This window comes from Calonectris borealis, chromosome 3 (genome assembly GCF_964195595.1).
Source record: "Calonectris borealis chromosome 3, bCalBor7.hap1.2, whole genome shotgun sequence".
Taxonomy (NCBI): domain Eukaryota; kingdom Metazoa; phylum Chordata; class Aves; order Procellariiformes; family Procellariidae; genus Calonectris; species Calonectris borealis.
This window is the reverse complement of record NC_134314.1, coordinates 6184636-6198753: the sequence shown is the minus strand read 5'-3', so window position 1 is coordinate 6198753 and position 14118 is coordinate 6184636. Positions and strand designations below refer to the sequence as shown.

The 14118-nt window shown below is 37.1% G+C and overlaps 1 protein-coding gene across 2 annotated transcripts in view; it reads left to right on the top strand.

The window, feature by feature from the left end:
- Positions 1-14118, top strand: part of SUPT3H (SPT3 homolog, SAGA and STAGA complex component) — a 283468-nt gene that overhangs the window by 190020 nt on the left and 79330 nt on the right. For both annotated transcript variants that reach the window (XM_075144901.1, XM_075144900.1), the window contains exons 4-6: positions 1028-1114; positions 2311-2401; positions 4071-4207. In XM_075144901.1, coding sequence (XP_075001002.1) covers positions 1028-1114; positions 2311-2401; positions 4071-4207 — 315 coding nt within the window. The remainder of the gene's footprint in view (positions 1-1027; positions 1115-2310; positions 2402-4070; positions 4208-14118) is intronic.

The following is a 14118-nucleotide window of genomic DNA, read 5'->3' as shown; positions in this document are numbered from 1 at the left end:
CAGAACCAAAGGCTAGCGAGGTGAAAGGAGCAAATCCCGTAGACTTCTCTTGTGCATTTGTGTTGGACCTCCTTAGCCCAGTAGTTTGATAAGCATCAGCTTGCACAAGTTCAGTTTCTAATCTTGCACTGGTTTTGATATGATCTATTTGTGTATAAACTAGCCTGATTTCCTGAACCTCCTGAAGGTGAATCCAAGGCTGACATGCTTAATCCCCTACGAAGAGATTTTTGCTCTTTACAGCACAATTTGAGCAGTTTGGGGCCTTTAGAGGCACTGTCGTGATGGAGGTGAGGACAGTTCTTTGCTTCACAGTCCTTTGGCCACCTCCTATCAATTTTTGTGCCATTCATTGCTCAATCCCATCTTTATCTCTTTCATATCTGAATGGCCTCGTCTGCTCACTAAGGTTTTTCCAATTACTGTATTAATAGAGTCGGTGTTTCCTATCAATTTATTTTCTTTCTCTCAAATGAAATAAGAGTATGCCTAAAAACGTTCTTCATGTGAGTCTGGTTTGTACTAATGATAAGTCAAGTAGGGGTAGAGTTTCTTTCAAAAAATACTTAGGTAAGCTGTTTAAAATTAATATTTGTTATTCTAAAAAATTGTGAGAGGGATCAGCCACCCTTCCATAGTTGCAGATAAAGTGCTATGGCAAGAATTTGGCATTTTTACATTGCCTGAGAGAATTATATGTTCATTTTCTGGGCTAATGTGCTGCAAGGAAAAAAAAAAAAGGATGTAGCGCTTTTTAAAAGCAATTATTTTAAATATAAACAAAAAAGCTTTTGCTTGAGATTTGTCAAAAGTCTTTCAGTCTTTTCATAAAATTGTTATTCACTTCTTGGCTAACAAGAGCTGAATGAGTGACACCTTTGAGAGTTCCAGCTTGTGTTTTAGTGCATAGCTTGTATTTTTCTATGCACTACCATGCAAAATATTATCTGAACTTATTTAAAACAAACCCTAGTGAATAAATTCTGTAACACAGAAACAGCCGTCCTAATTTATTAATTTATTTTAGTTGCAGCAAGCGGCTGAAGTTTCTCAGCTGAGAGGAGCTCGAGTCATCTCTGCTGAAGATCTCCTGTTCCTAATGCGCAAAGATAAGGTAAGTAATAAACCGGAATTTTCTTTACATAGTAAGCTGCTTATCATGTTTTAAAGTGTTTGCTTAACCTATGTGAAAGGAGTCCATCATCATGAATAGCTTTATTTAAAAGTATAGCTGCTCTGCAATTGTATTGTATTGTGCACAGTACAATAATTGCGTAACACTTCAATTAATTCTCATTTTTTTCAGTAACTTAAATAGATTTTTTCACTAGCTTTAGGGTGGGTACTGTACCTTAGAGCTCAAAACACTTTCTTAATACAGGCATAAATATTGATCCTTATCCTTTATATCCCTTTTGTTGAAAATCAATCATTCTAATTTCCTCCTAGTTATGCAGAGTGTAGATGTGACATTTGATAGTGCGACCATTACATTTTTGTCATCTAGGCTGTCAGTAAATCCTGTCTTGATTTTTCCTTTACAATATTTTACTGTACTTTATCTCACCAAAATCTCCAAATTTAGGGATGGTCTTGCTTTCTCCGGATAATAAGTAGAACAGGTCAATAATGTAAAAAAAAAATTTTTCCATATGAAGATTAAATTCATTTTCATTCTTTAAATTTCAAAATTATGAAAAAATTATTAACAACTATTTTTATCAACATTATTTATTCTTCCTTTATCTCCTTTTCTTCCTTAGTTCCCCCTTTTCCCGCCCTCTTTTCTCTCCCCTTTGTTTTTCTTTCCTCGTTTGATAGGTGAAACCTAATGACCAAAACCATATCAAAATTAAAAAACACTAACACGTGAAAATCAATTGCAGTTTCTTTATCTGATATGATCCATAAGGCTCTACTGAAAACAGTGGTCAATATGTATGTCAAAGTTCATTAAAATATGCATTTGTAGGTTTGAATTTCCAAATTAAGCAAACATTTTGGAGTCCTCTAAAGAAGCCTGATTTCTGAATTTCTGCCTTCTGAAAGTCAAACCCATTTCTCTCTCAAAGTTGGCAAGCAAAGTACCAAGGAGCTCAAATAAACAATATTTAATGTGGATTTGCTACTGACTTTGATGTACTTTCTATGTATGGATTTTCTGCAGAATCAAAAATTATGAACATTTAAAAAATTACATTTACTAAGTAATGTATTACACATTTGTATGTTTGTCTGTTACAAAGTTAGTCTAAATAAAAATTTACTCTATGTAATACTAATTAGTATAAATGTATTTTTTTCTTTTAGAAGAAGCTTAGAAGGCTACTTAAATACATGTTTTTTCGAGACTACAAATCTAAAATTGTCAAAGGAATAGAAGAAGATGACCTCCTTGAAGGTAGAAAAAAAATTACTTAATTTGGGGGAGGCTTGATGTTTTAGTAATGTGCTGAACGGCTCAATGCAAAGTATTAATGTCTTGCTTAACAGTTAAAGACACAAAAATATTGTCTTCAGAGTAGTTTGGTTTAAAATCTCTGCTTTTCCATTTGAAATACTTCAAAAGTAAGTATCTGCATCTACCATCCAAATGATAAGTGCTTAATGTCAGAACTCTGTTGAAGAAAGAAACTGGTGCTGATTAAACGGCTAATTGATTTCAGCATGTGTAATTTAAATGCAGCAGCTACTGCGTGCAATCGAATGGATATTTGTTAAATTATTATCAAAGGGTTTTGACATGTTTTACAAAAAAACCCCATGATCTTAAGTCATTGAATACTAGTATATGACCTGGGCTTGTTTTCAGTGTGGTTTAACATTTTATACTTTGAATCTGTAATTTAAAGAATGGGACACACTTCTGTTTCCCCATTCCATGAGCAAGTCACAGATTTTGTATCCAATGCATTTAATGGAAAAGCTCTTTGAATTAAAAATACATTAATTTATGCCATATAATTTGCTGGTATAAAGTTTTGTTGATTTATATTAATAGAAGAATTAGCATTTCCTTTGTAAAAACTTAAGTTAAAACTTATCATAGCAAATCTAAAGCTTGCCATACTTCTATAACATCTAGCAATGTCCATAACACAACTTTTTACATTTAACTTATTTCCTTTCTCACAGCCCTTTTTTTTTTTCCACCCTTACAATGAATTCCTTGTGTTTGCTTCCTCTGAGCATCCACTTTGTACTTCTTGCTTTGACTTAGTCGATCTGTGGATAAGTTTTTGTCAACTCATTTGAGATTTAATTTGCCTGTGGCATTTTATTTTCACCACACGTGAAAGTATATTGTTTCATGCAAACAATCTGGCAATATAGCTTCCTACCTGACAGCTTTGGTTTTTTCATACTTAAGTCTGTGTCACTATTTAAAACAAATAAACAATTTTCGTAAGCCATTTAGATGCTCATGAATTGCTTCCTAAACACAGTTCATCTGGGGCTTAAAGATTGCATTTTCTGACAGGCTTTGGTAATTGAAACCATTAATTTTGTTTTGTGAAGCTAATGTCTTTATAGCTGCTATTCTGTTTAGAACAACAGAGCTCACCTTGCCAGGGTTCTCTAGGTTTTACTGTAGAGCAATGGTCCATCACCTGTGGAGCTGCATCTTAGCGTTTGTGTTATGGTTTGCTTTAGGCTGTAGGTAATGAGGATGTTCTGCGTGCTTTCAGGGAAGAGCATTTCCTCTATATATTCTGTTGTACAAGTGAGGTTTTTGTGCAACCAAAGAAGGGTGGTTTCTTCAAAGCTCTGTCCACTGTGGATCCTTCAGTGAGAAATAATGATATATGAGCAGTAGACTAGGTTTCTCTAGATTACGAAAAAACACTAGGTTATACTAGAAGACGCTACAGGTGAATTTTTACTACAGTGCTACTGCAGCACAGCAGTGACATCACTTTGGTCAGGTAGCACAACTTGTATGGGGAGGACAGTAAGAACCGGCCTTTTCTGCACAGTGCATCTGCTTCTAAAACATGTCCCTCCTAGGGCATCTGTTGGTGTTTGGAGAAGCCAGATAACTTAAGTTTGTTGTTCTTTGCTTTGTGAAGACAAATTCAACAGTAATAACACCAACAAACGGCAGAAGCTTGCTCAAGAGTTTCTCAACTCCATTGACCAGACTGGAGAGCTCTTAGCCATGTTTGAAGATGATGAGATTGATGATGTCAAGCAAGAGCGAATGGAGGTAATTCTTTTCTTTTACTGATACCCAGCTCCAGCGGAGAAAACTGTGAAATATTTCATACATCATGCTGGTCTGATGCCTTTTTCATACTGCATATTATATCATTGTTACATGTTTTTTGCTTTTGCCCAGATGGTCTAAAGGAATCCTATTTCCATATTTTTCCTATTCCCTCAAATGTTTCCTGATATCTAAGCAAGCATGCTGAGAAGGAAGATTATGCATGGGTAGTTATGGATCTTTCTGTCTGCTGTGTATTTGTATTTCCTTCCTGTAGAAGGAAAATTTCACACGCATTTTTCACAACAATTTTTTTCTTTTTCATTATTCCTCTCATTAGAAAATTGTTTCAATAGCATTTGAGGACTCTTCATGTAACACAGTTTACAGATAAAATTAAATAATTAATTTTATAAGTATAATTAAAATATTCTGTGCAAACATGCTTCAGTATATGCTCTTTTCTCCATCCTGCTTTCAAGTCCTATTTTCTTATCTATGTACTTACGAAAAATTGTGTCTACATTACAGAATGCAGTACCGTATCACTCTCAAAAAGCTAGGTGGGATCGGGAAGCAGTATAGCTGTGTTAGCAGTGGAAGTCTGTGGAACAATTGTTTTGATACCAGTTGGTTTTGATACCAGTTTTACTCTCTTTCACTGAGGTTTGGCTATACTGGCACGTGATACTACATCGTAGTAGTATCTTATCAACCCTATGTCCTCTCTACCAGTACAGCATCTTCTTAAATGTCGTTTACTTTGAAGTATTTATAAGAGACAAAGGCTGTATCTGTACTAATTAATAAACTAGGCCAGGGCCAGTTCTCTGGCCCTGAAGACAGGTGACATGGCCCGGCTTGGGTCCCTATGGCTAAATTTTCTGTAGGTGGACGGGGCTACCCTGTCTTTTCAGTAGCGAATATGGAGAATAATCCATGTCCCCTGTTTGTGCCCAATTCCTCCTCATGTCTTGTGTGGGCAACTGGATGTCAAGGGCAAAACTGTGCCAGGAGGACGCTCACAATTCCACGCTAGTGTTTGGGCCAATTTCCACCCTTTTTAGTCAGTAGTATAGTATATGTGGCTGTTGGAAACTTGCTATTTTTAGCGTGCTTTTTATACCCTTTCAGTGGTGGAAGCTGGTTACTTTGGTTTGATTTTCTTTTCTATGCTGAGGTGGCTGATGCATTCAGTAATATTTGTGTGTTTGATATTTGACTATTAGGGCCTCATTTCGCTTTCAGAATTTCATGGAAAATTCTGAGAAATTACCGGATTTTTATCCTACCCTAGTTGTAAGTCTCATTTTTTTTTCTTAATAGAGCCCCTTTTCAGAACTGGGACTTTCACAGTCCTGTTTCCCTTTCCTTCTCCCATTACAATTACTCAAAATCTAATCAAGAATGCCTTCTCTCTAAGAATTTGGCTGGTAACAAGTCCCATTCCTCCCCATCTGAGAATCAGTGTTGTTGAACAGTTGTTTCCACCCACTGTTTGTGTTTTGGAAACTGATGGTTTCTTTTCTTTGCTTTGCTTTTTTACTTATTTATTTATGCAAAATGTTAGGTTTTGCAAAAAGGCAGGCAAATCCTTTGAGCTTGTACGCACAAAAATACATAACAGCACTGTTCTGAATGAATGGGTTGTGTGCTTGACTTTACATTCTCTTCTGTCATTCCAGTACAATATTTTTTTGGTCTAAATAAGTACACAGGTTGCTAGAAGTATGAAGTTCCCTGTCCTAGACAAGGACAAATTTGACTCTGTGTTTGTCTGTCAAGGAATGTATTCCTGTAATCAAATATTTATCTGTCATCTGACTACATGTTTTGTTTTTTCTCACTAGACTATAATTCATGAACTGTAGAGTATGTGTGTGTGTGTGTATATATGTATAAAAAGTAATTCTTTTCTCCGTTGCTCTACTTTATTACATTTTGTGAACTCTTGATCTGTTTCCATGTTAAAAAAAAAAGAAAAAAAAATCAAGATCTACTTATTTTAGAATATATCCATGAATTATATACAGGTATGAGGTCAGTATTATGTATTTTCTTTCTTCTTAGTTTTTAAAACTAATGACAAAACATGAAAGATTGCTTGAGTCATGCTATTCAAAATGTTTAACATATTTTTGGTTTTGTTTTGTTTAGGATTTTGTTGTCACTTTGAGGTAGGTGGAAAGGAATCAAAGATAGTAGGAAATGTGATCCATTCCTAAAGGAAGAGTTGTTAGTGGATGGGCTAATCTCATGTATCACGTTTTCTTTGTGCAGTAGATTGTTTAATCCATGCTAAGTTTTGGAGGAAATCCAATAGACACTTTAAAAATTCTAACAGCATTCTTTAAGGAATTAGTATACTTAAATCATGAGCTGTGATCTAAAGGCAGTGTTCCTTTTAGGTATCAATTACCTCAGAAATGTGTGGTTATCTTGGTTTGGACAACTGTAAATAATTTCAGTTCCACTTTGCCTTGGGCCAAAATCATGCTAAGTTGTCCAGAGCAGATGATAAACATATATTTCTGATGTCATTATGGGCTAAACAGGATATGATTGTTTAGCAGTATGGTTTCAGTTATGATACAAAAAGCAAATATTGTTTATACTCACTTCTTTTAAAAAACTTTATAAAATTAGAGCTAAGACTTCATGAGATCGCTTGCTGTTCTATGAGGTCTATTCCGTATTTGTACCATGGAGGAGTAAGCAAAGCTCCAAGCCACTTCCAAACATTACTAAAGGTGAACAAACAATTCTACACTTTTGACTAAAAACCACCCTGTCATATTAAAAAGAAAGGACGTTCCTCTAGGATTGTATTGATGTACCCTGTGGTTTCAATTTGAAGCAAAGGGACTATCTCTAGAACAGTAATAATAGCAATGTGGAAAGGAAAGCGGAATACTCTTACAGGGCAAAAATTAAGAACAAAATTCACATTACTATGTCATAATACAAGATTATGTTATCGATACGTTGTGATTAGATGATTTATTATAAAAACTTCAATAATAGCAATAAAGAGCAACAATAGCAGAAAAGGAATAATAGCAAACCAGCCAACTGTATTGACAGAATCAAAATAAAATAAAAACTGGAATAGCACCTCTGTCTCACTTCATAACAGTTAGTATTTTGCCCTCCTAAGGTAGCAGTAAAACACCAGTGAAATGCTGCTCCTCAGAGTAAGAACAGTTATAGATGGAATAAACTATTCTCGTTCATAGTTGTAATTGAACTGTGCACATGAAGGAGAGCTCATATCCAGATCATAGAAGTTCTCTTCATAACAGGTGACAGTCTCCTGAGAACAACACATGTAACGGTGATCTACCTAACACCCCTTTTTCATTGGAATAACCAGAGCTGGTGGTGCTCGGGAATTCAATTTCCCTTCTATTGCCTGTTTTATAACAGAATTCATGAGAAATAAAACCTCGCAAGGGGATTGCAATTTTGCTTTCCTCTGTCTCTTAAAAATCATTTAGAGGGGAGAGTTAGGATTCCTGTGGGATATGGCTGAATTGGTGTGGGAAGAAGGTGCATGCTCATTTAAAATCTTTGCATTTTTCCTTGTTTTGCAGTTTGAGTAGAGATGCACTTTTGGGTGTTTGTGTCCTTATGTTGCTACTCTGAACCTCTCAGCAAGGTGACCGGTCCATAGCAAAACTAGCTGCAGGTTTGGCTGTGATTTTGTGAATGCTAACTCCAGTTCTGCTAAATTTTTGTATGAGAACCACTATCAAATTCTCCATGTCTTGTTATTAAAATCAAGTATAGCTATTTTAAAACTTCAGACAACATCATTGCAGAGCTGACTTCTCTCTCATTCTGTAACTATCCATTTTTTATCATTTGTTTTACATTTCAAATACCTCCCCCACCAGGAAGAAGTCTTCCCATCAGATATTTGAACTTATATACGAAGGAACGCATAGAGCATCACGCTGTGAATGCTCTGTTTCACTTTTGTTCCCCTAGGATTAAGAGAAACACCATTCATCTGTCACTCTGCCTGCTAGTTTAGGGATATGTTTCCAATACTCAGATGTTATATGGCAATAATTCAGTTGCAGTAGCTACCATAATGCTTTCATAGTACATTGCAAGTTTGAATAAACAGCGGAGGGAAAATAACTTCCCTAGAAGAACACGCTACCTTGAAAACAGGCTAGAGGCCAGCAAAATGTTAAAACTAATTTACATGCCTACAAAACGGATTGGCAGAAGCTTGTGGTTCTTTAAGGTGTATTGTCCTATGAATTACGTTAGGTATTTAAAAACTACAGGTACATACCATTGTTCTAGGAAGTTCATTGTGGATGTGATTTTTCCTGTACTGCTTGTTAGTGTGCTTCTGTTAGTGGGAAACCTGTACAAAGCTCACAGAAATGCAATGGGCCCTGGGAAATAGAGTAGATTGCAATAAAGTGTAGCTGTGTTTGGAATATATCCTTTGTTCACATGAGGTTAAATTGCTCCCATTTAATTTTGTCTGTGTTCAGATACAATTAATTTGTGTCTGGACAAGACACCTAAACACAGGTAAATGCACTTTGGGGTACACGAAATCTGGAAGTGCACATATGCTCTGGAAGTCAACTCTGTTTCAATCATAGAAATAAGGTAGACCTGGCATTTAGTTGTGTCTATAGTAGTAAATTAGACAGTGTTGTGGTTTAACCTGGCAGCAGCCAAATACCACGCAGCCGCTCGCTCACCCCCCCCCGCCGGGTGGGATGGGGGAGAGAATTAGAAGGGTAAAAGTGAGAAAACTCGTGGGTTGAGATAAAGACAGTTTAACAGGGAAAGCAAAAGCCGCGCACGCAAGCAAAGCAAAACAAGGAATTCATTCACCACTTCCCATCGGCAGGCAGGTGTTCAGCCATCGCCAGGAAAGCAGGGCTCCATCACGCGTAACGGTTACTTGGGAAGACAAACGCCATCACTCCGAACGCCCCCCTCCTTCTTCTTCACCCAGCCTTATATGCTGAGCATGACGTCATATGGTATGGAATAGCCTATTGGCCAGCTGGGCCAGCCGCCCTGGCCACACTCCCTCCCAGCCCCCTGCACATCTGGCAGGGCATGGGAAGATGAAAAGTCCTTGACTAGCGTAAACAATACCTAGCAACAACCAAAACATCAGCGTGTCATCAACATTATTCTCACACTACATCCAAAACACAGCACTATACCAGTTAATAGGAAGAAAATCAACTCCATCCCAGCCAAAACCAGGACAGACAGTGACCAAGAAGGTTCCTTCCTACTGGAATATGATCATCTCTATTAAAACTTCTGTGTGGTCACGCTTTGACTTGAGTAGGTTGTCCCAAACAATTCCTGGGCACAGTTTGGGAGTCAGCCTGGACCAGGAGTTCTCTCCATGGCATGGTTGGGATGTGGCCACTCTCTTTGGGAGGCTTGGAGAGCAGGAGCATGGAGACAGGTTGCTCCATGCTGACTGCCCTTGGAGCTAGGGCATGGACCTGGTGTCTTTTTGTAGAGACAGCTACAATTTGGTGAGATAATTCAGAAAAAACCCTATGAGCTCTTCTGTTAAGGGAGGATGCGAAAGATGGTGTTGAAGTACTCAAATTCATTGGACTAATTTGGAAAAGATGTATAAAGAAAATAAGCAGGAAATGATTTAGAAACAGCTCTGAGGCCTTTTAGTACTACTGTGCTCATTTCACTGGCGAAAATTATGCCAGTGTAAGTGCTGTGTGGGGTCATTACTCTTTAGGGAGTATCTGTTCATGCCGGGTGTATCAATAACAAACTGGAATTTGATTTAAAGCCCATATGGAAAGCTTAGTGCTGTAGTACAGACAACACATACTTAATAGAAACTGCATGCCGGAAGACAAACTAAAAAGTTTTATGTTACTAAGCATGAGGGCATTGTTTCTCAGGGCACATCTTTTTTGCTATATAATTTTTACGATAAAATTATTCTTCTGTTTCTTCAGAAAGAATTATTTTTAACTTTCTTACTGATTTCAGGTTCTTGTCAACAGAAGGTACATTTTGGGACAGAATCTTTACATTTAGTTGAGTGGTGATTTCTGTATCTCATTATATTGTGCCCAAATCTAAAAGTGTATTAATTTTTAGAAACACAGTTTTTAAGTGTTAACCCTGCTTAGATTTTAACAGCTACACCCTGTGGAAGAATACATCTTAGGGTAAGATTTGGCTATGGATGAAAATGTTTAAATTTTGGGGGGGGGTTTGTTACGTGTCTCATTTCCCACTGTAGTTACTGGAGACCCAGGCAGTTTAAAAAATGGAGTTTATAGAGCTCTTCAGCTGATGAAACGTTTGTATCTTCTTTACAGTGCGCTGCACAGCTCTGTAGACTCCTCTGGATGTATTTATCCTGCAGGGAATTTCTCTGTGTTGTCGTTGACCATTCTGCTTCTATCCTGGCCATATGTGGGGAGTGGAGACTGAAAGACTAAGACAAAATATTAGAAGTGGAAAAAGCTTGAGTTTCGGGGAATTGGTAAAGGGATGGAGTATATATGCCTACAAGTACATATGGTTGCTCAGGTTCACTTGAGAATAGGAGTGTAATCCCTGTTGCATTTTTGTGCTGTCTTTAAAACTACTCTCACAGATCTATCATCCATTTATCTTGTGCTGGTCCACGTATAGAATTGCAGCTTTCTAATATTATGCCATTTACACCAGCAACTCAAGTTACAACCTTAAATTTTAAGTCACTAAGTTTTGGAAAAAAAGGGGGTAGAAAATAAGGTTCCTTATTCTTTACTCAATGTTGTCAAAAATGGGTTAAGGGATCCCAGTGATGGGACACAGAAGGACAAGCCATAGCATTAAAAACCTTATGTCTTATGATACATTTATGTACGGACTAAATAATTGCAACCTTAAGTGTAAACCAGTATAATGACTTAGAAAAGTACTCAAATAGGAGTGGGAAAGTTCCTGCCCAAGGACACTAGATTCCTGGGACAGTGATGAAAAAAACCCAGGATCTCCTTCTCTCACCCCCTTAAGCTGCTTTGAGAGCTCGGTGCATCGCTACCACAAGTTGGGCTGAATTTCCCTTAACTGTACCTGCCTAAAAGTTTAAACATCCCAGTAACTTAGACCAGCTTCTCTACTCAGAAACGAGAGAAAAACAATCCAGCGGGAAGTTCATTTCTTAGACCAGAGAGAAAAATGCTTTTTCCTTGCTTCCCCCCCTCCAAAAAAAAACCCCACAACATTTAAGTCACATTTGAGTATAATTCATCAGATGTTAGGAAAAGTACTTCTAGTGCCTCCAGGGTGGTTCTTTTTGGAGACTGAAGTTCTGTGTATGCAGTGGGACCTTGACGATATGAAAAAAAGAGTGTAATGATGATCTCTAGTAGACTATAAGGTCAACACCAGCTCCCTATATATTGTCTACTTCTTTTGATATACAGAGATGCAAAGATTAAAAAGAATGCAGATGGAACATCAATCAAGAAAAAAAACCTTATTCTCTAGGCAACGTTTTTTTCGATATTGCAAAACATACCTTACTGAAGTTAGGAATGCAAATATAGAGGAAATTAATTTCCCTGCATCACTCCAGTGTTTCCAGATGGGTGCAAAGATAGCACAACTAGTAGTGTCTCAACTGTAAATTAGCTGTCTGGGCATCAAAGTGTTTGTAACCATTATTCGGTATAAAAATAAGCCTGCTGGTATTAATGGTTTCTCTGATTACACATTGCTTGGGAATGTTTGGGATACTGGGAAAACACTATTTCTCTTGGGTAATGGTTGAATTGGTTAAAAGTAAACAGAAAATAAACAGAAACAGTTTTTCATTAGTATCTATACGTCTGTAAATATTGTGTCATTCTCGTCGGAATGGGAAAAAGCTATCAAGTGGAAAAGATTTCTTGTTATAGCCAGTAATGTCAATAGACTTTTTACAAATCTAAGATTATTAGGGTTTTCTTGCATTGGGGTTGATTGCTGTGGTTACATAAAGTGTGCTGTTTGTTTGGGTCTTCAGTCCTGGTAAAATACTGTTGTTTTTAGAGCATTTTAGTGCATGTTGCTCATACTGCAAATTTAGGCGGTTTTGCTGGGAGGACAAGGTGTTATTTGCTTTTTTGTTTTTTAGTGCTTTGAGTATTTTTTTGCCACTGTTTACTTTCTCTGAGGAAGAGGAAGATTCTGGGCTGTTGTATTTTGTATTTTTGACGCCTAAATGACCGTGTTTTGACTTAACTTTTGGAGGGAAACTTTATATATATATATTATTTATATCTATAATTAAATGTAGACACACATACATATAAACAGTATTTCCACAGAGCATTTGATTAGGAGCCAAATGTAAGACTAAAGAAACATTCTCCTTCTAAGTATATTTTAATACTGTGTTTATTTGTGATCCTGTGTTTAACATGTTTGTTGCTTAGATATACTAGTCACCACATACTGGTACTCACAACACAGTTATTGTTTATGTAAACTTGGGAGAATTGGGAACAAGGAATGATGTTGAAGTCTGACAAAGGTTCCATTGGTAGTAGGTTATTGAAATTGCTGTCATACTTTAAAGTAATTAAACAAATCAGTGCTGCTGATGATTTGTATTTCTGAGGTTGTGTAGAGGTGCGATAATGCAAATCTTTTCTACAAGACAGGATGTAATTCAGATGCTTTGCGGGGGAGAAAAGTTATTAGAACCTTTATGTAGCAAATTACTAATCTTTTAAGCTCCATTAGCCTAATATTTAAGTTCTTTCTGAATGAAGAAAAAATTTCAAGGGTAAGATGTTGACCAGTCCTATACTGAGAACAGTTTTAATACCTCAAGCTTTCCTGAAAGAATTAGTCACTTGTATAAAACCATTTTCAAGACTGTTTTGCACAGGATTGACAAAAATCCAAAGAAAAATCCATGGAATTGTAACACGAATGAAAATTATGTAAAAATTGCAAACACAGTATTACTCTATGACATTCCCACTTCTCACCTGTTGCAAGGAAGAGATTTTCTGACACTATTGCGAAGAGTGAGACTGAAACCTCAGCACAGAGACTGTGTATTTTTGGCAGAAAGCTTCACAACCACCTGCTTCTCTCGCTCCCACCTGCAGAGCTCCGTGGTGCAGGAACACCTTGGGTCATCAGCCACTGTTTGACCAAGCTTCAGTGGGCCCTCCTGAATTTCTCTCTCCTTCCATTTAAGGATTCATATCACAAAAAGCTTTCTGTGGAAGGAAATAAAATCTTCTAACAAGTGAAGACAACAGAGGAAGGTTCCCTGTGGCATGAAACAGAAGGGGGTTTGATGGTGTTCTTGTATTTCAGCTGCTGCAGAAGAGAGGGTTCTGAGATTTAACAGGCAAGGTCCTGGATTTAAGAGATAGGTGAGAACATTCACAAACCAATATTAAGGAAAGGATTTTTTCCTGCTTCATCCATAGGAGGCTGATTCATGCCTCAACCTAAGGCAGTGCCAGCTTAATTTATCTGAAGGTTCATCTGTCTGCTATTTCTAGACATGACAGGTATAGTAGAGAAGCCCCTTTTTTCCTCTCCTTACTCTGTATATTCACTAAGGGAATAAGAATGCCTTTCTCAGTATTTCCCTCCAGCCGGGAACCAAAACCTCGTTTTAATCAGGCTCATGGGTTAGCTCTGCAAATACCTTCTACAAAATTAATAAGAATCCCTTTCTTTCAGATTGGCGTTTACCCTCTGATAGCAGAGTGAGCAAGCTATGTGTCATCATAGCCTCTCCATCCACAGTTTGTAGCGTACGGACAATAAAAAGGAGCACTGAAAGTAATTTTCAGGCTGCACTCCAGCTAAATATAGCCAAAATGACCTCAGATCTATTGAATCGCACAACTTAATGGGAAAAAAAAAACTATTGA